Below are 25596 nucleotides of genomic sequence, written 5' to 3'. Positions count from 1 at the left end.
ATGGACCCTCTGGTCTCTGGCCATGCCCCCTTGTGTGCAAAATCACATGAAAGGGGCATGGCCAGAGACTTGGAGGGTCCACATGGGCCCTCCAGAGCTCATTTTGGGAGGACAGAAGGAATGAGGAGAGGAGAGGAGGGATAGATTCTGTCAGCTTCCCTGAACTCTCCTGACAAACAACAGCCATCTCGCCCTGCCTGTGCATTCCTGACTTGGCCAAGGAAGTTTGTTTTTGCAGCCCCAGACCTTCTGAAGAACAGCTTGCTTGCAGCTAGATTACTTTCCTGACCTACCTGTGCCTTCGACCTCAGTGCTTGACTTATTCCATCTGTCCCTGAGGACTGGATATCTTTTGTGAGAGGGGAGATTTCTGGAGCCCATGGGAGAATAAATAGGAAGAAGGTACACCGGAGAAGAAGCTGATGCTGTAGCCGCTGGACTGCCTGCAGGCGGCCGCCAAAGGGGACCGGCCTTTGGTGCTGGGTCTTTGGTGTGGGACTGGAATTTAGGGGGGAAGTTATACGAAGGTGGGGTAGGAGTTCTGGGTTCATGTTTGTAAGTCCTCCTTTTATTGGGTTGTGCCAGGCCATTTGTTGTCATGTGTTTGGGTTCTCTTAAGCAGGGTGATGCAGGGTTGCATCTGGCAGCTCTGGGTCAGCTGTTACTGTTGTGGTGGGGAACAGAAGGGTTGGCAGAGCAGCTGGCTGGTACAGGGGAAGGGAAACCAGTAATTTAGTAACTGTTTCCATTTCCAGCTGCCCTGTCAGCTCTCTTGATCATGGATGAAGGAGCCGACCTGGCTTGTATAACTGAGACCTGGATGGGGAAGGCTAGTGGCCCAGTTTGGGCCCAGCTTCTCCCACCAGGCTATTCTGTTGTGGAGCAGGCTTGGGAAAGTGGGCGGGTGTGTGTGGAGTGGCTGTGGTCCATAAGAATACCATCTCCCTTGCCAGGGCCCCTGTGAGACAGCTGACATATTGAGTGTGTATTTCTGAGGCTGGGAACTCGGGATAGATTAGGGATACTGTTGGTGTACCATCCACCTCGCTGCCCAACTGACTCCCTAATTGAGCTGATGGAGCTGGTCTTAGAGTAGGATCCAGAAGGATTCCAAAAAGCCTTGGAGGGTTTTAATGTTGGTGCTGCCAGTGATTCTGTTGATGCCCTGGTGGGAACCTGGAAAAGGAAACTCGCCAGGGCAATAGACATGATCGCTCCTAAGCGTCCCTTACGACCTGCTTTAAAAATGGCCCCACAACTCTTCTATATACCAACAGGCCAGTGGAGTTGTGTGGAGGAGAACCCAGATTGAATGTGACAGAACACAGCACAGAGTCCATTTAAAGGTTTATGCAAAAATGATGTGTGTGGCAAAAAACCCCAAACAATTCTCGTCTGCACACATTGCTTCTGCAGGTTTGCATTCAGTGGAGTTGTCCTGGGTTGTGAGAAGTTTGATTCAGGCTCCTTCCATTTCGAACCAGTCCCCAGATACTATGTTCTGCTGTGATGCTTTTAATGGGTTCTTTGCGGACAAAATCTCTTGTATTTGGGCTGACTTGGACTCCACTGTTTTTGCAGTCTATTAAGGTAGTATCCAGCAATCCCTCTTGCAATCTTGGATTGGATCAGATTCAATCTGTGATGCTTGAGGATGTGGACAAGCTGCTTGGGGTGGTGCAGCCTACCACTTGTTCTCTGGATCCTTGCGCAACTTGGCCACTGCTATCTAGCAGGGAAGTTGTTGAATGTGGCCTAGTTAATATCATTAACTCATCGCTGAGGGAGGGCAGGATGCCTCCTTGTTTGAAAGAGGCAATGGTAAGACCACTTCTTAAGAAGCCTTCCCTTGATCCTTCAGCTATGGATAGTTATAGGCCAGTCTCCAATCACCCATGGTTGGGCAAAGTGAATGAGAGAGTGGTGGCTAACCAGCTCCAGGCAATTTTGAAGGAAACCAATTATCTAGACCAGGCTTCCCCAAACTGCGGCCCTCCAGATGTTGCTGAACTACAACTTCCAGCATACCCAGCCACAAAATATTGTGTCTAGGGATGCTGGGAGTTGTAGTTCAGCAACATCTGGAGGGCCACAGTTTGGGGAAGCCTGATCTAGACCAGTGATTCCCAAACTGGGAGCCTCCAGATGTTGCTGAACTACAACTCCCATCAGCCCAAGCTACAATTTACTGTGTCTGGGGATGATGGGAGCTGTAGTTCAGCAACATCTGGAGGCTCCCATTTTGGGAACCACTGATCTAGACCCATTTCAAACTGGCTTTAGAGAAGGCTATGGGGTTAGATACTACCTTGGTCATCCTTATGGATAACCTTTATCAGGGAATCAACAGAGGGAGTGTGACTCTGATGGTTCTTTTGGATCTCTCAATGGTGTTCGATACCATCGACCATGGTATCCTTCTGGATCGTCTGAGGGAGTTGGGGATAGGAGGCACTGCTTTGCAGTGGTTCCACTCCTATCTCTCAGGCAGATTCCAGATGGTGGAGCTTGGTGATGGATGTTCTTTGAAATGGGAGCTATTATATGGAGTCCCTCCGGGCTTCATTCTGTCACCAATGCATCTACATTTCATCTACATGGAATCGCTGCATGAGGTCATCAGGAGATTTGGTGCACCCAAATCTATTTCTCCTTATCATCAACCATCATCATCATCTTCATCATCATCAGGAAATGGCATTCATTCCCTAAAGGCCTACCTACGGGCAATAATAGGCGGGATGAGGGATAACAAATTGAAGCTGAATACAAGCAAGACGGAGGTGCTAATTATGGGGGATTGGAATTTGAGGGATGAGTTAGATCTTCCTGTGCTGGATGGGGTTACACTCCCCCAGAAAGAACAAGTACTCTCTTGGGAGTGCTCTTGGATCCAGGCCTCACCCTGGTATCCCAGGTGGAGGCTATGGCCATGAGCGCTTTCCATCAACTTTGGCTGATTCAACAGCTGCGTCCATTTCTTGAAGAGAACGATCTCAAAACAGTGGTGCATTGGCTGGTAACCTCCAGGTTTGACTATTGCAATGCGCTCTATGTGGGGCTGCCTTTGTATGTAGTTCGGAAACTTTAGTTAGTTCAAAATGTGGCAGCCAGACCAGTCTCTGGGGTAACCTGGAGAGACCATATTATGCAGTTGCACTGGCTGCTGATATGTTTCTGGGCAAAATACAAAGTGCTGGTTATTACCTTTAAAAATACCCTGAACGGCTTGGGTCCAGGCTACCTTAGAGAGCGCCTTCTTCTGTATGATCCCCATCACATGTTGAGGTCATCTGGAGAGGTCTGTCTCCAGTTACCACTGGTACGTCTGGTGGTGAGTTGGAGCTGGGCCTTCTCTGCAGCTACTCCTGGCCTATGGAATGCACTCCCGGCAGGTATCCGTAATTTAGGCTCGTTGTTGGCCCTAAAAACTCTTTAGAGAGCCCTAAAAACTTACTCGTTTGGCCTGGCCTTCCAAGGTTTTTAAATTGTTTTTAAGTGGGTTTAATAGGTTTTAAATGGTTCTGAACTGTTTTAAAATTGTGTTTATATTGTTTTAAGCAGTGTGTTTTAAATGGTGTTTGTTTTTATGTTTTTTAAACTTGTTGTGCACCACCCAGAGCCTTTGGATGGGGCGGTCTAGATATGTAATAAATAAATAAATAAATAAATAAATTCATTCCCAGCCATGCTCATTGCTGGGTGCATGTTTTGTTCATTCTCTCTCTCACTCTGAGCGAGGGAGAGAACGGACAAAATGTACAGCTGGCAACAAACACGGCTGAGAAAGGAGAGCTGGCTGAAGCGTGGGGAGAGGGGTCAGGAGGTGGGTGGCTCAGGTTAAAAAAACCCATCTGCCCTATTATAGCTCCCCGCTGCTGGTGCCCCATCTCTGTAACGCTCCCCCCACCATAAGGCTTGCCTGGTGTTCACTCTTATGTTCTTCTGGTGCCAGGTGAAGAGCTTTTATTTTTCTAGGCCTTTAAAAATATTTGCTGAATGTGGTTTTACTCTGCTTCTGTGATGTGCATATCCTTTTCCTCTCTCTGCTGCTTTAATCAACTCATTGTGTTATGAGGTTTCAATTGGTCTTAATGATCATTATCTGCCTTAAAAGTATACTACTGAAGGGAGACGATAATTTTTAAATACATACATTAAATAATCAATATCATCTCAGGCAAATTTCCCTTCCTCCTTTAAGCAAAATTTCCCTTTTCATGGATCTACATTTGTTTCCTTATATCATTGATAGCCTCATACTAGCTGGGTGACTCTGGGCCAGTCACTTCTCTCTCAGCCTAACCTACTTCACAGGGTTGTTGTGAGGAGAAACCCAAGTATGTAGTAGACCGCTCTGGGCTCCTTGGAGGAAGAGTGGGATATAAATGTAAAATTAAAAATATATAATAAAAACACCACCATCTGCCTCTCATTTAAACCTCATAATGAAATTGCTGCAACACATGCTTGTACTAACTGAAAGAACGCTGTCCACAGGTAGGACATGTGTTTCAGACCACATCTGATTAATAATCAGAATCACCTATATGTCTGGTTGCTATGAGGTATAATGCTTCTTTTGCCATCTTGAGTATATTCAAGAGGAGGCTGCTGAACTTGGCTGTAAATGTTAGCTCCATTACTTAAATCCCTTTGCCCCTCTTTGAAAGCCAAAAATGACAGTCCTGCCTATCCACCTACAATGCAACACACTAGGGATGTACATGAATCACGATTTGCAGCACATCCCCGGCACCTTTAAGAGAGCAGGTGCATACCTGCTTCTCTGCCGCCCGCTGCCACTTGCTGTATTGACAGCACTCTGCCAGCTATCATCACGTGCCAGCATTGCGCAAGAGCAGCTGGGAAGAGTGCCACCAGCATGTGATGATAGCTGGGGGAATGCCGCTGATACAAAAAGTGGTGGCGAGCGGTGGAGGAGCAGGTACGCACCTGCACGCCACCATTTTAAAGGTGCCAGGGATGTGTTGCAAATCATGCCTCGAACTGCGATTCATGCACAGCCCTACAACAAATGTTTGTTTTCCTAACACTACTTTATGTTCTATATGAACCTGCTGGAAGATGGAGGCTCAGCTCCCTCACCACAAAAGAAACAAACCACATTGGAAAATGGGAAAAGAATCTGGTCTCTGGGGTGGGGGAGGGGCACTGTTAGCTAGAAGGCAAGTAAAAATAAATTACATAAATACATCACTAGGTCCATGTCTATGGAGAGAGAGATATCTTCACTTTCTGTGGAACACCCTGGAGTGCTTGTCTCCTCTTTCCCTTCCACCCACCACACAGGACCTAGGTGAGAGCAGAAGAAAAGTGGGCTCCACCTATTCAAACCAGTATTGTTTTCATGCTCACAATGGAAGGGAGAGATAAGAAATGGACTTCCTGACTGAGGACAACATGTTGTCCCTTATCATCTGGATCCAGAGTATCATCATCTTCTTTTCTTATCCATCTCAATTTCAGAGGGAAGAGGTCTGAGAGAGGAAAAAGGGTCCTGCTTTTTGTGTACTGACAAGGTTTTAAACATCTGAGAAGCTGGAATATTTATAAACATTATATTTCAGTAGCTGTGGCTAGGCAGAGCTAATTTGCTCAAGAGCTTTTATAGCCAGTCACTTAAGATGTATTAAAGACTATAGCCTGCATTTATCTCATTTTAAAGTCCATTTTAGAGTGTGTGTTCCCACCCTCCATCAACTTTGCAATGCCTGGACCAATATGGTAGGAGATTTGGTCTTGTGGCAGCAAGGATGACTTGTCCCCTTAGCTAAGCAGGGTCTGCCCTAGTTGCATATGGATGGGAAACTTGATGTTTGAGTACTGTAAGATATTCCCCTGAGGGGATGGAGCCGCTCTGGGAAATGCATCTAGGTTCCAAGTTGCCAAGAGCTGAGAGAGATTCCTGCCTGCAACCTTGGAGAAGCCGCTGCCAGTCTCTGTAGACAACACTGAGCTAGATGGACCTATGGTCTGACTCAGTATATGGCAGCTTCCTATGTTTTGAACTCGGTTCTCCCCGGTCCTAGTTCAGCACTCTAACCACTACACCATGCTGATATCATCCACCTTGATTCAAGATGGCAGATGCATAAATGTTTGAAGCGCAGTGGGCTAACTCATGGACCGTCTAACCCAGGGTTTCTTAACCTTGGGCCCCCAGATGCTGTTGGACTATAACTTCCATCATCCTCAGCCACAAAGGCCATGTCTGGGGATGATGGGAGTTGTAGTCTAGCAACATCTGGAGGCCCAAGGTTAAGAAACCCTGGTCTAACCAATGTGAACCAAATTTGCTAAAGTGTAGGGATACAATGTGATGGCTCAATGGCATAGTTTGTGATGATGTCATCTACCCCAATTCAAAATGATAGATGTGTGAACATTTAAAGCTAAAATGGGCTAACTTGTGAGAATGGTAATTATCAATTAAGACTATAGTGTGGTCTTTCTCAACCACAGGTCTGTGAGGAGTTGAGTGCTGGTCCGTGCCAGTCCTTGAAGAATTAAACACACACACCCCAATTTCGAGCTGGTGGGGGCCGCTACCACTGCTGCTGCCGGGAGCTCTGCCTTCCTCCTGAGTCCCAGGCAGCTGTTTATTGCTCCCAGCCAATCTCTCCAGTCTCTCATGTGATGAGAGGAGAGACTGAGAGCAAGTGAGGTCACTAATATGTAGCCATCCCGCAGAAACACACACACACACACACACACACACACACACACACGGCAGGTAGCAGGGCGAGTGAGAGGGAGTGCTTGGCTTGGCTTGAGCGCTGCATGCATTAACTCTGTTCTGAGTCTGAGGAAAGAAGGAAGGCAAAAGATAAGAAACAACATAAACAAAAGTAAGCAATAGTGCAGATCAAATGAAAAGGGAAGAGGGAGGTGAGGGAGAGATAAGAAAAATGAAAGAGGTGGGGGTGAGGGGTGGGCTGATCATAGACTGACTCACCAAAAGGGGATGAAGATCAAACAAAATGGGATGTTTAAAAGCAAGCATGCAGGGGGAGAACAAGTACAATTTGTGTGAACTGAGAAATCAAATGGGGGGGGCGGAATGGGTGAGGTGAAGAAAGGGGTGGCTGGGGTGGGCTACTGACTTACCAAAAAGGGGATGAAGATAACATAAACTGGAATTTTTAAAAGCAAGCATGCAGGCAGGGGAGAGAACTAGTGCAATGTGTGTGAACTGAGACAAACAGTGAAAAAAAGAGATCACGAGAAAGGGGATGGAGTGGGGGCTGGGTGTAGCAAGGTATGAAATGGTGAATGGAGGAGAGGGAAGGAGGGAAAGAAGGATGAAGAAGAGAGCCCCTAAAAGTTTTGCCACTTGGTGGGTACATAGCACTTTTTCTCCTTAAACTTCTGCTTAAAAACCATTACAGTTTTAAAAACCTGCATATATATGAATGGTGGTATGAAGGGTTAATATACCACCCCATTCCCTGTGGTTTACTTTTCTAATGTGGATGCCATATTTATGTGTAAAGTTCATTACCATAACATTACCTTTTCAAGGGCTGCATGTTTTAGTTGTGAGTGTACTGCTTGGAGGTTTTTAGGATGATGTTTGGTTCCAGACTTCCAGTATGAGATGAGATTTCGTGTTTTAAGCTTCCTATCAATTAAGTTGATGAGCTGGTTTTGTGGTAGCAAACATGCATTGTCCCATTTGCTAAGCAAGGTCTACTCTGTTTTGCATTTGAATCTACATGTGATCACTGTACAGTATTCCCCTTAGAGGAGGGGTGAGCAAACTTGACCCCTCCAGCAGTTGTTAAACTACAACTCCCATCATCCCTAGTATGAGTCTCTCTCTCAATCCTGTCTAGTTGCTCTAGCTAGGAAGCAATTATATTTATTTAATTAGATTTATAGTTTAAATACTTAATGTTTGCTTTTAAATGATTTAAATGCTTATAATATGATTTTAATTGTAAACTGCCCAGTTTTGGGCAGTATAGAAATTTGTTAAACAAAATTAAACTTGAAACCCCTTTACTAACTGCTGGTCCAGGAAACTGCGCATGAAGAGGGTACCAGTCCTTGACTCTGAAAACGTTAAGAAACACTGCTGTAGTGTAAGAAAAATAGGCAGATTAGGTCTTACCAGAACAACTTGTTTATTTTATTTTTGTTGAATTTTATCTTATTTGGGAAGGAAATGGGCAAAAGCACTATTATTGTCTACAAACCTACACCTTCTGCCCTTTAATCTGACTCCTTAATTATCTCTCTCTCTTTGATCAGAGTAACTATCCTAAAAAGAATACCCAAAGATGGTTTTGATTTCATAGAAATATACAGAAAATCTATGCCGTCCTTTTGATACTGCACAGACAGCTGCACATGCAACACATAGGAGGAAGCTATTTTAAACGTGAGGATATCTATAAATCTTTCTCATAACAGGACGACTGCAAGAAAAGCATTGTGGTTTTAATTTCTAACCAGCTTAGAATGCAGAAACTACCACTATAGTACCACACCCAACATTAACCAGCACTAGCCACAGCATAAACTGTGCTTGTAATTCAGAAATGAATGTATTCGGTAGTTCCTACCTATTATGAGCTCAACATTTTGCAGAAGGTCAGGGTTGTTTACTTTTCACAAATATGTGATTTCATTATATTTTTTGTTTAACACAAGCAGACTGATTTAACTGCATTTACAAAGTGGAGGACAGAGAGGAGCAACTAAACAAAATACTGTTCCAAGAATGAAGCCAAACAGACATTTTAAAAGTAAGTTTTGCAAACAATGGGACCCAGAAACACTGGAAATAAAGGGCCAAGCAGCATAGTATTATTATTATTATTATTATTATTATTATTATTATTATTATTATTATTATTATTATTATTAGCATAGTTTAGCCGTGTGCATGTGCGCATCTTAAATAGCAGCCACAGGTTTTTAATTTTGAAAAGAATAGGCCATAGTGTAGGGAAGAACCTTTGGAGCTTCCCTCCTGGGGCACACAGCAGGTAGGCCCCTTCATTCTGGGCCAGGATCACAGCAGGGGCAAGAGGGGGAAAGCCTCCCTTCCCACATGACACAAGCCTGAGCCTCCACTTCCAAGCCTGCTATTTAAGTTAAAAATGCACATGCGCACACATACAGGGCCAAACTACAGATTTAACATAACATCTAATTTGGCCACAAAAGTCCTTAATTACGTGTTTTAACTTAAATGCACCTTGAAGCCAGAGAGCACAGGAGCTTGATATGCCACATGTCAATTTCAGCAGTTCAGTATACATTGCAGTATTTTGTAAAATAGTGCAGTTTACAGAATTAACCGCATTATGAATATGTTCACACTTTTTTGAAGAGCAGAATCAGGGTAAATTTGATTTAATGAGAGCTTAACAATTCCATATTTTAGCATAATCTGACAACTTTTGAGTCTCTGAGGCTAGAGAAATAGCTATTGTTAAGCTTGATGGACAATTTCTTAGGACTGTCTGTGAAATTGCCCATCCTGAGGTGGTAAGGGTGTGCATGAATTAAGGATCAGTGCTGGTTCAGTGCTGCGGCCAGCGGGAGCTTTAGGAAAGAGGAGAGCAGGTCCTTAACTGCTCTCCTCCACCCCATGTAGCTTCCTGCTGGGGCGGCACAAATCCCAAGTACTTACATGTGGTGCCAGCACGCACATGGCATCCACACATGTGTGGGTGCCATATGCGTGGTCAAGAAACATCATGCTTACCACGCAAATGGCGTCCATGCATGTGCATGCTGGTGCCACACACGGGTATTTGAGACACATGAAGGAAGCTGTATGGGGTGGCAGAGAGCAGGCAGGGTCCTGCTCTCCTCTTTCTTAAAGCTCCCGCTCACCGCTCCCCTCCCCATGGTGCCAAACTGGTTCAGACCTTGTCCAAACCTGTTTGGTGGTGCTGAACCTGGGCTCGAACCTCAGTTCATAGACACCCATATTAAGTGGCAACTGTTTGGTCCAAGAAGCAGCCTGCCTGGTGCCTTGCCCACTTCTAGTTCTAACCTGCTTGGACACAAATATTGAGAAAGTAGTAATTAGGCCCTTGAACCAGCTCATGAGAAGGATGGCATATGGAGTTCAGGGCAAAAGATGAGAAATACATGCGGGACAAGTTCCCAATTTGGAAAAGAACTTTTGGAGGAGTAGAGTGGTAGATGCGTTTGAGAGGTTAGTTGTGGAAGATACAAGACAGAGCTGTGCCTCTGCACTGTGGCCCATGGATGAATTGCAAATGCCATAACGAGCTCAGAGTCTTGAGAAGGATGGATTACCCTTATCTGAAGTTTTATACTTCAAGAAGGTGGCTTTGTAAGATGCAATAGATGGATTTAGAGATTTGCCAGCCACCTGAACAAGGATGAATATTTGCTCATGCTTCTGTTCCTCTTGCAAGTATGAATATCTGAAATATACTACTATGGCCTGAAATATCCCTTAGTTGTTCAGGCCAAAGAACCTGGAGAGAGAGCTGTTCTTATGGTAGCAAACATTAATTGTCCCCTTTGCTAAGCAGGGTCCGCCCTAGTTTGTTTGTTTGTTTGTCTGTCATTCTTGAACAGTGGGCAGAAATTCTACTGCTTTAGACCTGAGTTTCTCAACCTTTCAAGTAGCAAGGACCCCTCCAACTTCTGAAATTCTTAAAAAATTCCAGTTTTCCAGTGGATTTCATATTTAAAGTTATGTGTGCCATATGTTGAAAGAAGGGCTGTGCAGATAGGGCCATGCAATGACAGATGTCTGATCTAGCGTGAGTAGGGTTGTAACCTTGTACCAGGAGTGCACATCTTCAGTATGTACCTGGGCTAGAGGTGATGTTGGCCAAAGCTAGAAGGGATGAACCCAGTGCTGCACAAAACAGAATACCAAATTATTGCTGGGAAACAGAAGGAGCCACATATTCTGCAATGTGCCAGATTTTGCCATCATTTTTGAGAGGACAAAGGGGCACGATAGGGAGACAGGAGAAGAGAGAGGGAGACTTTAATTCTAAGCAGTAACCAGCACCAAAGACAAGAGGGTGGTCCTCTCCTTTCTCCTTGCTAGGCTTCTTTCCCCTCTCCTCCTCCTCCTCCAGTATCTCCTGCCTATGTCTCACAAACCCCAGGGGGACATGTACCACACATTGAGAACCTACATTTTAGACCCTTAGATACTATTCTCAGTAACCAAGATCTGGGGAGGGTCTACAGTGAAGTGGCAATGGACATGCCTTGAATGCAGAAGGTCCCAGTTTCAATCTCTGGCCATTCTGATTAATAAGTATCTCAGACAGCAGGATTGGGAAAGACCTTTGTTTAGGTCCTTGGAGAACTACTGCCAGTATGCGTAGGCTGCACTGGGCTAGGCAAACCCATAGTCTGACTCAGTATGTTCAGATGTAGCAATTTCAGTTAGTTATTGCAAGCTAGCCAATGTGTGGATGTACTTAAACTTCATGATAAAGTTCAATTTATAACAAAAACCAATACAAAACAACTCCTATGCAAGCCCTTTTAGCATTCAAAGGAAAGGAAAGGAAAGGAAAAAATCCACACCTCATAAACTGAGTTCAGGGATTGAACTGAACTTCTGTTCAAAGTTTGTATGTACTCCTATTGTGAATGCTGCCAGGGCAGGAGAAGTGGGTGGGAGTGGCAAAGTTCTGAAGGATGCGAGGCTATGCTTTAGCTTCATTCATTCTTTTCAGGGTGGTTGTTGTTTTTAAGTCCTCTTACTCAAAGTGCCATGGATTTTTTTTTTAATGGAATGGCTTTCTATTGAAGGGATGAGAAAGCTTTTGTGTTACAGCAAGTTGGCAAGCAACCCAAACTGACTTGAATGGCCTGCTGCTACGGCTTCTAAGCCTTTTTTTTACATTTCCTGTGAGACAACCCTCCCACCATTGACCACAAAAGACAGGGTGGAGCAGCTATAAATCTGTAGCCCGAAAAGTGTTCACTGATCAGCACTAACTGAAAGACTGGCTGGTCTTTCAAGGGACAAATAAGGGAGTGTGCATTAAAAGACACTTAAAAGAACTGTGCCACAGTCAGCTGGAAAAGTGAGATATGCTTTTGCCTCAGACAGCTTGCTGGGTCCTGGAAACTTCTGATTCTATCTACCCTGAATATTTTACAAAGGTAGCAGCTGGCACATGGAATAAGTGGCAACATTCTGTTGCATAGCATTGCACTTAACCACTCATTCTTCTGAAATACCAACCTCAAAGTAAAAAACTTCATCAAACTGTGGATTATTAGTCTTCTTTTTAACTTTAGTCTTTTTGACGTCTGATCTGCAAAAAAGAAGGCAGGCAGAAAATAATTATCCCAAATACAACCAGTAGTTTTGTAATGGGCAAGTTTCTTAGCACAGTGGCTAAGCAATGGAGCAGAGACGCAGAACTTTCTTGGTTCAAATCTTGCCTCTGCTATAAACTCATTAGGAGGTCTCAAGCAAACCACTCCTTCTCAACTTCAGCTACCATATTAGGATAATAATACTTACACACCTTATAAGGTTGCTATATCAAAGCAGCGTAGGTGAACTACAGTATATTTCTTTGTATACCCAGAAAGTGATGTGAAATGCTAAATATTACTACCATTAACTGTATGTAACTTTGCACCTGTTAGGAAGCTACCCCACAAAATTTCACACATAGTGAGACTGGAGGTAGGCTTTGGGCATGCCCACTTCCCTTATTTCTTGTAGGAGGCAGCAACCTCTTATTCAGGATGTCCCATGGGTATTTTAACCAAAACCAGGCAATATTTTCATGTAAGAATTTACATGTTGTCTTTCCACTTTCCAGCCTACAAATAAGTTCACAAAGATAAAACATACACAACAGAACATCATTGCAATAACCATTAAAAAAAAAAATCACAGCACATTCACAAAGACAAGAGGAGCAAATGAGAGCACACAAAGTACAAAGGCAGCATGCATCAACACAACACATTCAAAATTCTTGTGAATGAAAAATTTTTAACCTGGCAACTAAAATATGCTAATGTTAGCATCTAACTTGTTTGGGAAAGGGCAATCCATAAACAGGGAGCCACCACTAACAGGTCTAGCTGAATACTACTGGCACCAGAGGCAATGTGGCAAGCTGCATCCTCTTGCCCTGCAGCACACCAATTCCCCCTATCCCCACCCCAATTTTTGTACTCCATTAGGTGTGTGGAGTGTGCCGCACACCAATTTTACTCCACCCGCTTTTCACTTTCCCCACCCATGATGTGCAGACCGATTGACATAGTATACTCGGACTTTCAAAAAGCTTTAGACAAAGCTCCTCATCAGAGACTCTTGAGAAAACTTAGCAGTCATGGGATAAGGGGACAGGTTCATGTGTAGATTGGTAACTGGTTGAAGGACAGGAAACAGAGAGTAGGTATAAATGGACAATTCTCTAAATGGAGGGAAGTAAGAAATGGGGCCCCCTAGGAATCTGTACAGGAACTGGTGCTTTTTAATTTGTTCATAAATGATCTAGAAGCTGGGGTAAGCAGCCAAATTTGCAGATGACAACAAACTATTTAGGGTAGTGACATCCAAAACAAACTGTGAGGAGCTCCAAAAGGATCTCTTAAAACTGGGGGAGTGGGCAACAAAGTGTCAACTTAATGTGTGGCAGCTGAGAAAAAGGCCAATTCCATGCTTGGAATCATTAGGAAGGGAATTGAAAACAAAACTGCTAATATCATAATGCCCATATACAAATCTATGGTGCAGCCATATTTGGAGTATGTGTGTACAGTTTTGGTCACCATACCTCAAAAAGGACGTTATAGAACTGGAAAATGTACAACAAAGGGCAACTAAGATGATAAGGAGACTAGACCACTTTCCTTATGAGGCAAGGCTACAACACGTGGGGCTTTTTCGTTTGGGGAAAAAACATGACAGAGGGGATACATGATCGAGGTCTACAAAATTATGCATGGTATGAAGACAGTGGACAGAGATAAATTTTTCTCGCTCTCTCAGAAAACTAGAACCAGGGGTCATCCCATGAAACTGACAGCCAAGGAATTTAGGACTGACAAAAGAAATACCTTTTCACACAACACATGATTAACCTATGGAACTCTCTCCCAAAAAATACGGTAATAGCTACCAGCCTGGATGCCTTTTAGAAGGGCTTAGATAAATTTTTGGAAGACAAGTTTATCAATGGATACTAGCCTGAGGGCTATAGGCCACCTCCAGCCTCAGAGGCAAGATGCCTCTACATACCAGTTGCAGGGGAGCAACAGCAAGGGCATGCTCTCACCTCTTCTTGCCTTTGGGTCACTGTGTGAAACAGGATGCTGGACTAGATAGGCCTTGGGCCTGATTCAGTAGGCCCGTCCTTATATTCTTGATGTACACCAATCACTGCTACCCACCCCCCACCCCCCCACCACTTCTCCTTCTTCTCCAATTTGCCCTGAATCCCTTCCTTTTGAAAAGACAGCTGGTAGGTAGTAGAACTGATGGAAGCATGGAGGATTTCCTTCTAATCCATTCCCTGACTTTCTGGCTTTTCTAAAGGAAGATAGCAGGGATAAGAAGTGACAGGCCAATGCTGCTAACACCAGCGGAGAAAGGTAGTGGCCTGTCTGCCAATGAGGAAGGCGGTCAGAGTGGGTGGTTGCCTCACTGTGCCTCCTTAGTATGTCAGTCCTGACCACTGAGGAGGTAATTGCCCAATATTCAGGGAAAGAGATAGTCCATTTTCAATAAATGCATAATTTCCAAGTTTTGTGTTTGTAGCTTATAAATAGTGAGAAGGCCAAGAGAGAAAGTCCATGAGCCCAAGGCTTGTTCACATCAACTAGAAAGGGGTAGAGGGCAAACTTCCAAATAGGTATTTAGTAGGATTTGCCAATGATGTGTTCTCTTTTCATGTGATGAAGGAAGAAAATACTTGAAATATGTTATCTGAAGGCTAATGGTGCTAAATCTAGAAGTGTAAAGGTCTCATGATATTGTTAGATACCATATAGAACATAAATTAACTCCCTGCAAAGGGGATTTGAGACTAACCCACAGGATTTTAGAAGGTTCCTGTTTTGTTTTGTTTTATTTTTTTATATAGTGATGTTTACAATTTACAGTTATTTTGTACATCACTTCTAGCAATTTTGGAAAAGCCTCTACTGCTAGATTTAAATAAATAAATAAACAAATGAATACTAACCTGCATGGTCCTGCCAAGGTAACTGTTGCATAGGGATCACACTGCCCATTCACAATTGGTAGGCCTCGGCATTCTAGAACTCTGAAAAAAAGAAAAAAATCCTGTCACACAGAAGTAACAAAAAAGACACTTTTGAAGATGCAACAATAGTGACATTTTGGATTATTTCTTTTGCTTTAAGATTGCTGATCAACATAAGCTGCCAACTTGATTCCCTTTCTGTTGAGTCTGATAGCTTGTGGGTTGCAGGTCTGCTTTCTACATTAAATACCAAAAGTCAATGCCAGAAGAGACAAAATTTTATATATCAGGTTAAAGTAGAATCTATAAACATTTAAAAACTCAGAATTCACTCTGAAAGCAAGCAGAGCAGGATGTTATCCAAGATTACAAAGTGAGAGAAGGCTTTCTATGAATAATTCTTTTGACAGCTCTGTAAACCTGGCATAACATTTAGACTCCCCCCACCCCAAACAGGTTAGCATTTTAATAAAGCCCACATGAAATGGATCACTCTTTAAAATCTCTTAGATGCAATCAGGCCCCCTATATATCTTCATCCCATAATAAGGTCTGAATCTTGAAATTGTTTTAAAATAACATTATTCTCAATCAATCAATCAATCAATCAATCTTTATTACAGTCAAAAACCAGCATAAAGTACCGAGTGGCAGGCGGGTAAAATGGTAGATTCCATAAAACGCATAATAATACAGCAACATAGCTAAATTGACCTGATTGTTACGGGGCTGTTACTTTTTAGAAACTATAAAAACACAAAGGTTATAGATTTTTTTAAAAAAACAAACCTAAGAGGTTTTAGGTTAAAAACTAAAGAAACTAGGAAACAGTTACTACGAGTTATGCAGCTATATAAAAATTTAGGCTAAAAAACCTGAAGATTATAGAACTGCATGGCTGCCCTGCAGCACCTATGTGGTGGGGGCACCAAGCTACATGCAGCCTGTCATTGTCCAACGAATTTTAGTCGCAGCCACGTAGAACCTGGCCACACTGTAGGTGACATTGAACCTAGTGTCAGAGAGCAACAGAGAAGTATAAAAGTGGCTTCTACGACCTGGGTATTTCTGTATCAGCGGCAGGATGAGGGCAGCATGAGTGTCCATATAATATGGGCAGTGGAGGAGGATGTGCACCATTTTTTCAACCAACCCTGAGTCACAGGGGCACAGATGTTCTGAAATGGGGTCTTTCTATAGCAGCCTTCAAGTTCAGCTGAAAGGAGGACATGGCATCAGGCCAGTGCGAAGGCTCTCCTATGGCTATGGAGAACATTATCTCTATATATAATTCTATAAGGCATGCCCATGACTAACCCTGTGTGTGGCAGCTCTCACGAGAATTCACGAGCAGCTGCTGGGAGTTGTGAGAGCTGGCGAGGAGGGAGGGAGACCGAGGAGGAGGAGGCGCCGCCATTGCAAGCCGCCAAGGATGGCTGAGGAGGTGGTGAAAACGGGGCCACTGGCTTTCTCGCGAGGAGTACGAGAGCTGGTGGGGGGAGGCGGGGAGAGGTCAAGGAGAAGGCGCATCTGCCACTGCAAGCAACAAAAATGTGCGGCCGGGATCCTCACAAAGGGGACAAGTGCTTGAGGGGGGAGGGAGGTCAAGGAGGTGGAGGAGGCAGAACCACTGCAAGCGGTTGCAAGAGCTGCAAGTGGCAGAGCAGGAAGTGAAAACGGGACCGTCAGCCTCCTTGTGTGGGAGGCTGAGAGCTGCCGGCAGAAAGGGCAGTGAAGGAGAATGGCTGAGTCCTGAAATGGAGAAGAAGGAAGGGAGAAGAACTAGGGGCACAGATGCTCTGCACCTGGGTCAGCTAGTTCTAAATATGTCACCCTTTCCGCCAAAATATCTCAGGGCAGTTCACAAAAAATATAAAATAAAATATTGTATTGTACCATATCGCCCTCACTGACAGACATTAGATCAGTCTTTTGAAACACATGGCTGTCCAAAAGCATATTGTACAAAAGAACAAATTACTGGTTTATAGATAAACTGGGAGTCCAACTAGAAATGATGGTTGCAGTTCCATGTATGAATACATAGAATTTATTCAGTCATGTGGAAAGAGGGAAGAGAGGTCTGATTTTAACATTAAAAGGGATACACAGGTAATACTGAGTAGGCCTGTGCATGCCCGATATCAGATCGCATCCCATCTGATATTAAATATAGTAATTGCACTTGGGGATCAGTATCAGTATTTTAAAATTGGCATTCTGACAAAAACAGGAAACATGCACTCTTCTGAATAAATATGACAGAATTACTGTTTTCGGAGCTTTTTTGTTTCTTTGACAAGGTATCCTTGCCCACCCATACTATTGCAAAATGAAGAAAAGAAGAGAGAAATGCTTTTGAAGCCGTGAGGGTATGCAAGGACACCTTGTTAAACAAACAAAAAGCCATCTATAGGAAAGTGTAAAATAATCCAAAATATTTTATTGGATATTTCTGAAGGGAATTCAAATAATTCCAAACCTCTACAGGCTTCCCTATATTGGATAAAAATTATTTCTGATATATCCAATATTGCTAATAGCAGACCCAATATCGCTTTTGGATATATCTGGTTGCACAGACCTAATCTATATATTTAATTTTCATAGGGGCACCCGTTGCTAATCCCATGTGTGGCAGCTCTCATGAGAGAGCTGCTGATGAGCAACGGGGGACCACAGGGGGAGGAGAAGCAGCGGCCCAGCAAATGGCTGGCTGCGAGAGGAAGTGGCGGCCCAGTGAATGGCCAGCCACCGAGGGGGAGCAGGGAGAAGACGGGTGGCTGGCAAACAGGTGAGCGGCCCCAGCAGGCGGCTGGCCAGAGTGGCAGTGACTGGCGAGTGCGCCGAGCACACAGGCAGCCGCAAATGGCAGGTGGGCCCGGCAAGCGGGCGGCCACAGTGGTGGGTAGGCATCCGGAGCAGCTGCAGTGGCCACGACCGGCGAGCAGGCCCAACAGATGGGTGGCTGGGAATAGCAGGCAGCCACAACCAGTGGGCAGGCGGCCGGCTGCAACCGGCGGGTGCTGCAACCAGCGACCGGAGCGACAAAGGCCAGTGGCGGGAGCATCCATAAATGGCAAGTGGGCCTGGCAGGCAGGTGGACACAGTGGCTCCAGGCGGGGGTAGAAGAAGAGGGGCAGCTGGGAAGAATGCAGATGGGGTAGCATGCAAAAAAGCGGTGGTGGGGGGGACTAGGGGCACAGATGCTCTGCACTGGATCAGCTAGTACTGGGTATTTCTTGTACCTTTAAAAAAAAGATATTGCACAAGATGCTGCAGTATATAGGTGGCATAAGATCCTTTTGCCTGCTACAAGTTATTTTCTTCTAAGTTGAGCTTGAATATCTGAAATGACCTCAGCTGGGCAAAAAACTAGGGAGAGGAGCTATGGGGAGGTAAACGGTAAGAAATGGGATTACTCCATTTGTCTAATCTATGTGGTCCATTTACTGTTAAAATCAGAGCCCCACGCCCTTTACAGATGAATGTAAACACTGTGTTTAAACACTTCTAATTGCCAGCATAACATACAGTGTGGTTCTGAGGTAGGGTTTCCCAGAGTCTGGCTCCTGGAATAGGAGTGCACTGAACTCTAGTAGCTGAAAAGAGAAAATGAGAGAGTAGAGTGGGAGCAGAATTGTTTGCAGAGTTCACTGCAGTGCAAAGCACAAGAAAGGTTTCTAAAAAATTCCTGGTTTTAGAGATTACAACCAAGTCTCCAGAAAGTCAAGGGATGAGTTTTGTGTGCTTATACATTTCTCACATAAGAAACACAAACAGAAGTGGAAATAAAAAGAGAGCATCATGTGAACTTTAAAACACTCCCTTCTGTTTACAACTGTGGCAAACTACACTTCACCTTTTGTAAACATATAGTTTTATGCTTACTAGAGATTTGTAATTGAAGTTTATCTAGTACCTACTCAGCAGCTTTTGTTTACAGTCTAAATGTTCGCACATCTGCAAAAACCAAAGATATTCCAAAGTGCAGAGAAGCAGCCTACACAACAGTTGTGGTGGAGATGAAAACTGAGAAAGATGCAGATCAAACAGGTGCCTTTTTGACCTGTGAGAGGCCTTTTTCAGTGTGATCCTTCCCACTGCAGGTTTGTAAACAGACTCAGCTCAAAACCAACTGAATGACAGGGTGCCACTGTTTGAATCAATTACCACCAACATAATCAAATGAAAAAGATCTTAATACACTTATTAATAAATAGCAAGAACTTAACTATCATTGTGCACATGTAAGAACATGGTGTGTGTGCAAGGAGGGAGATGTGATATTTTTCCATCCCAATCTCTTTTCTCTGTTGATCCCATTCTCCCTGAAAATATGTCCCTGAAGGTCCTCTAACCCTTTTCATGGAGCTTCAGGGCAGCAAAGCGCAGAAAAATTGGTGAAAATCACTTCCTCCTCTTGCAAACATGAAATTTTATTGATTGATTGATTTGATTTGATTTGATTTGTATACTGCCCTTCCAAAATGGCTCAGAGCGGTTTACAATTAAAACACACCACTAAAACAGTAAAAAGCTAAAACAAATTTAAAAAAACAATATAACAATTAACAATTTAAAAACATTTTAAAACAACAATTAAATGAAATGTTCTTGTACATACCCTTGCTGAGCAAAGAGGCACCTTTTAATATGGCGATTCTCTTTATTTAGCAGGGGGAGAGTAACTGGCCCTATCCACCCCCAGTGACTGTTGCTGATGTCTATCTTATGTTTCCTTTTAGATTGTGAGCCCTTTGGGGACAGGGATCCATCTTATTTATTTATTATTTCTCTGTGTAAACCACTTTGGAACCTTTTGTTGAAAAGCAGTATATAAATAGTTGTTGTTGCATGTGCAACATTGGTATGTGAGCACATAATAATAATAAATACAACTATATTATCTCAGTGTGAAGTAGTGAGATTAGCTAATTAAAACCCCAACTTAAAATGCAAATTTTACATGCTGTTCACTGTATTTCAGTTTTAAGATCTTCATACTCAAACTACTACTATTACTATTTATAGACTGTTTTTCAACCACATTTCCAAAGTGATTTACACAGAAAAAGAATATATAAATAAGATGGTCCCTGTCCCTAAAGAGCTCACAATCTTAAAAAGAGATAAGGTAAACATCAACAGCAGCAACTGGAGGGATACTGTGCTGGGGATGGATAGGGCCAGTTGCTCTTCTCCTGCTAAATATAAGATAATCACCACTTTGAAAGGTGCCTCTTAGCTCAGTTAGCAGGGGTCAACAACAAAAACAAAAAACAAACAACCCCAAGCATGCCTACACCTGCCCAGATGATGTGACTGTCACAGCCTACATTCGTGAGGTTTCATGTGATTAATGATTTGCCAAAATCAACTTATTTCAACATTGTCTTTGCATATAGCATCAAAATGCTGAATTACTACAGACATTTTTCAAACCTCCATTTAAGAAACCAGAAGCAGAGAAAAACATAGCCTTAACTTTTCAGTGTGATTGCTCTTTTACATTTAATGGGCTTGATTCTTCTTATGGAATAAATTAGTGACAGTTTGCACTTTACTCTGCTAAATAAGAGACTTGTATTTCAGTCCACATCCACCAGTTTTGGAATTCTGTACATGGAAGCAGATTCTCTTCCACAAGAATAGAGAGAAAGGGGTGGGTCCTTCCTTTCAGAAGTGGCTAGTTTACTGCTTGCCTTGTCAGTTGCTGACCCAAGAAACCATGCTTACTTCCTTTGGCAGCAGCTATTCTCCCCTATTAGGCAAAAAGTGGGTGCTGCCAAAGAGCTAAAGTTAAGCAGGGCAATCAGACAGAACACATGAAACAAAGCAGATTGTGTTTGTGGATTTTGAAGGCTCTCAGCCTGCCATTCATATTTTCTATTTTGTTCCATACTAGAGTAAGACACTTAATTGAGTTACAATGTCTTCAGAACATGGCCTTCAGTCTCAGTTCCACTACTTAATCAACAACATCTCATTAGTCCTTTGATTATATGGATTATAATTCATTTTGAGCTTATAGCTCTCGTGGTTTTCAAATACTATATTCACCATGTGGTAAAGCATCACTGGATTTTCAAAATCCAATGATGCTTTACAACTATCAGTTATAGAGCTGCTGAGTATGACGATACAAATCTTACCTCTGTGTACCGCCTTAGGCAAGACTTTAAACCTCAGTCCTCTCTCCCATCTCTATACTAATAATGATCAATCTTACAGTGCATGCTTGTGGTAAGAATCACCAAGATAATGGCCACCGGCCACCTGAATGCCAAGTATGGGGAGGGCACAGGAGTGCCCACTTGTGTGTGAGGGATGCCTTCTCTACAGTAAAGGTAAAGTGTGCTGTCAAGTCAGTATCGACTCCTGGTGACCACAGAGTGCTGTGGTTGTCTTTGGTAGAATACAGGAGTGGTTTACCATTGTCATCTCCTGCACAGTATGAGATGATGCCTTTCAGCATCTTTCTATATCACTGCAGCCCGATTTAGGTGTTTCCCATAGTCTGAGAAACATGCCAGCGTGGATTCGAACCGGCAACCTCTGGCTTGCTAGTCAAGTAATTTCCCTGCTGTGCCATTAGGTGGTACCTACCACTATTTGGCTCAGCCCCCTAATAATGACTAGCAGATAACTCTAATTAGACCAAAATGTGAAATTTGTATTTATAATACTATTAAACCTTGTGAATACATTTAGCAGCATTACTGTTAAATACATTACTTCCCTTAAATATGGCTTGGAAAAATTAAATAATGTTTTCTCCACTGAGAAAATGCATTAGTTCTTCAAAGAGATCACAACTCCCTCTATATGAAACAATATATCTAAAATATATATCCAGGCAGTCTTTAAGGAAACTGATTATCTAGACCCATTTCAAACTGTCTTTTGGGCGGGCCATGGGGTGGAGACTGCTTTGTTCAGCCTGATGGATGACCTCCAATTAGGAATTGACAGAGCGAGTGTGACACCGTTGGTCCTGTTGCATCTCTTCGTGGCTTTCGATACTATCAACCATAGTATCCTTCTGGAGTGTCTGATCTAGTGGGGTGGGAGGCACTGCTTTGCAGTGGTTCTGCTCCTATCGCTTATGCAGATTCCAGACTGTTACTCTTCAAAATCTGAACTTTTATGTGGTGTCCCCCAGGGCTCCATACTATAATGCTTTTTAACATCTACATGAAACCACCAGGAAAGATAATCAGAAGATTTGGTATAGGGTATTATCAGTATGCTGATGACACCCAAATCTATTTCTCCATGTCAACATCATCAGGAGAAGCCATAACCTCCCTAAATGCCTGCCTGGAGACGGTGATGGGCTGGATGAGAGATAACTAACAGACTGAATCCAGGTAAGATGGATATACTTACTGTGCGGGGTCGGAACGTGGGGTACGGTTTTGATCTGCCTGTCCTGGACAGGGATACACTCCCACAGAAAGAAAAGGTATACAGTCTGGGAGTGCTTCTGGATCCAAACCTCTCCCTGGTGTCCCAGGCGCAGGCTGTGGCCAGAGGTATTTTCTATCCACTTCAGCTGATACACCAGCTGCGTCTGTTTCTTGAGACAGACAACCTCATAACTGTGCTACATATGCTGGTCACTTCCAGATTTGACTACTGCAATGCACTCTATGTGCGGCTGCCTTTGTGGGGCTTTACAAAGGCAGCCCCACATAGAGTGCATTGCAGTAGTCAAATTGGAAGTTACCAGCATATGTAGCACAGTTATGAGGTTGTCTGCAGAAACTGCACTCCAGAAACTGCAGTTGGTACAGAATGTGAGAGCCAGGTTGGTGTCTGGGTCAACTTGGAGAGATCATATTACTCCTACACTAAAAGAGCTATACTGGCTGCCAGTACATTTCTGGGCAAAATACAAGGTGCTGATTATAACCTATAAATCCCTAAACAACTTAGGCACAGGGTATTTAAGAGAATGTCTTTTTTGACATGAGCCCCATTGCTCATTGAGATCCTTCAGAGAAGCTTGTCTGGTTGCTACACAGAGACAGGCTTTCTCTGTTGCCGCCCTGAGACTCTGGAATGCACTCCCTGCTGAAGTAAGAGCCTCCCCCATCTCTGACAACTTGTTAAAAGTCCCTAAAGCTTTTTCACCCAAACTTTTTAATCTGACTGTGGTTTTAAATTATTGTAAGGTTTCTATTTTCAAGGTGTTCTATGTTGTTGTAAACCACCCAGAGACGGAAGTTTGGGGTGGTCTACAAATCTGAGAAAATAAATAAAAAATAAAGGTCAGTATAGCATAAAGAATCCATCCCATAATCCACATTTCAAAATCCTTTACATAAAAGACTACTTTCTTGAAAGAACCTGGAATCACAGCCTACAGTAGTATTTGAGCTGGAGTGGCACTCAAATGTAATTGTTATGGTAATTGTTATGGTTTGCTTATGTATGCACACAAGGGATGAAAAAATTGGGGTGTGGGAAGAGGGAGTGAGGAGGCAGCCATAGCAGAAACACTCCAGCGTGGTGTAGTGGTTAGAGTGCTGGACTAGGATCGGGGAGACCCGAGTTCAAATCCCCATTCAGCCATGAGACTTGCTGGGTGACTCTGGGCCAGTCACTTCTCTCTCAGCCTAACCTACTTCACAGGGTTGTTGTGAAAGAGAAACTCAAGTGTGTAGTACACCGCTCTGGGCTCCTTGGAGGAAGAGCGGGATATAAATGTAAAAATAACAATAACAAATAACTAGGATAACATAAGCAGTCCCAGACCACACAGAAGGCGTCGATTCTGTGGCTTCTTTCTTTGCTAGTGTCAAATCAGAAAGAATTAGATTAACAGGAGTGTAGAAAAGAACTCTAGTGTGGGCTCTTCTCACAAGGTCAAGTGCTTCTTACATTCCACTGAAGACAGTGGAACAAGAGAAATGGCACTTCTGTGGCTTCCACCGTCAACAGTGTAATATGCAATGAGGAAGTGACATAAACTGCTCAGGTACCATAAAGGCATTGTAAGAAGGTAAAAGCAGTTCAGAAGATGGCTGATGGGTATACCTAGTAATTAAATCAAATTGAGAGGTTCCACTACATATTGGTTTTCTTCAGCCGTAGGTTGTAGATCTTGCGAAATAGAAGATATTTTCTTCAGCAGTAGATTGTAGATATTGCTAACTTTCCCAACAAAAGGCCAGTTTGGCCCCCAAACACCAGATTTAGTGATCAGCCAGCCTTTAAAAAAAATATTCACATTTACTATGCATTAACAGCATTTGATTACTTTGTATTTAGAGGCTACTTTCAGAATTAGCAAACAGGGGTTCCTGCAGATAGCACCTGTTCTGTAGAAAATGAAGAGCCAACAGATACTTGGGAGCAATGTTTGGGTGCAGTGTTCTCACTGCTCTCTTAAAAATCCTAGGTCTGAGGAAATTCACCCCAGTCCCTCCACAGCAACTCCTACCCAGGGAACCAGTTCACAGCTGCAAAGGATAAAAGGGATCAGGACATCATTCCCACAGTAATTAATACCTAAAACCGAAAACCATCATTTAGCCTCCACTTCCAAAAGCCACATGGAAAAAGAAAGCCTTTGCTTTCATTCGAAATGTCATCAGTATTGAGCTTTAGATGATCTGATGGCTGTTAGAACTCAAAACTAGTAGCAGAGAACAATTACAAAGGACTTGCGTGTGGGTTGATATCAGCTGCTCTCCCCGCCCCCCGCCCCCCAGTTGTCTCATCTCCCTCTTTGGTCACTTCACTATCTGCCTGAAACTTTAAAGACCTGAGTGGCTTAATGTAATGCCAGATCTTTGTTTTATATTTTGTCTTTCTGTTTGTAATTCTTTATTTGTATTGCTGAAATATTTTAATTGTACTCTGCTTTGGGAATCTCACTGGATCGAAAATCAGGTGAAAAATAATCTAAATAAATAAATATAACCTTTGAGAACATTTACGCTAACACACACACACACAAAATCTACCATAGATTATGGTAGCAGAAAGACAAAAGTATGCTTAGATATGTCCTGAACAACAGGATTTAGAACTTGGACAATGCTGTTTTTCATCATGGGATTTTTCCTATGGAGATACTGGTGGACATCCTAACAAAGTGGGCATGCTTCAGGGGACTGCAGGGATACACCGAAAGCCCTTGTTCAATTCCCCCAGTCCCCCTGTATGTACACTGCTACACTAGAGTCTCCTGCACTCATGAAGCACTCTGCCAGTAAAGAAACGTGTCACTGATCCTCAGCACACAGTGTTTCCAGTCTTACAGTGTGCTGATGGGACACATAAGCATTTTCAAAAACTAAAGGCTCTGGTGCAACAGCGCACATACAGGGGGACTAGGGAAGTTGCACAGGGGCTT

The 25596-nt window shown here is 43.3% G+C and overlaps 1 protein-coding gene across 4 annotated transcripts in view; it reads right to left on the bottom strand.

Moving 5' to 3' along the window:
• RASA3 (RAS p21 protein activator 3) overlaps positions 1-25596 on the bottom strand; it is a 302321-nt gene that overhangs the window by 60387 nt on the left and 216338 nt on the right. For all 4 annotated transcript variants that reach the window (XM_053309444.1, XM_053309443.1, XM_053309445.1 and 1 more), the window contains 2 exons: positions 15207-15287; positions 12236-12308 (listed from right to left, as the gene is read on the bottom strand). In XM_053309444.1, the coding sequence (XP_053165419.1) occupies positions 12236-12308; positions 15207-15287 (154 nt within the window). The remainder of the gene's footprint in view (positions 1-12235; positions 12309-15206; positions 15288-25596) is intronic.

The sequence above is a fragment of the Hemicordylus capensis genome, chromosome 3, assembly GCF_027244095.1.
Source record: "Hemicordylus capensis ecotype Gifberg chromosome 3, rHemCap1.1.pri, whole genome shotgun sequence".
NCBI classification, from domain to species: Eukaryota; Metazoa; Chordata; class Lepidosauria; order Squamata; family Cordylidae; genus Hemicordylus; species Hemicordylus capensis.
Note: the sequence above shows the minus strand (reverse complement) of the source record. Positions and strands in the feature narration are given on the sequence as shown.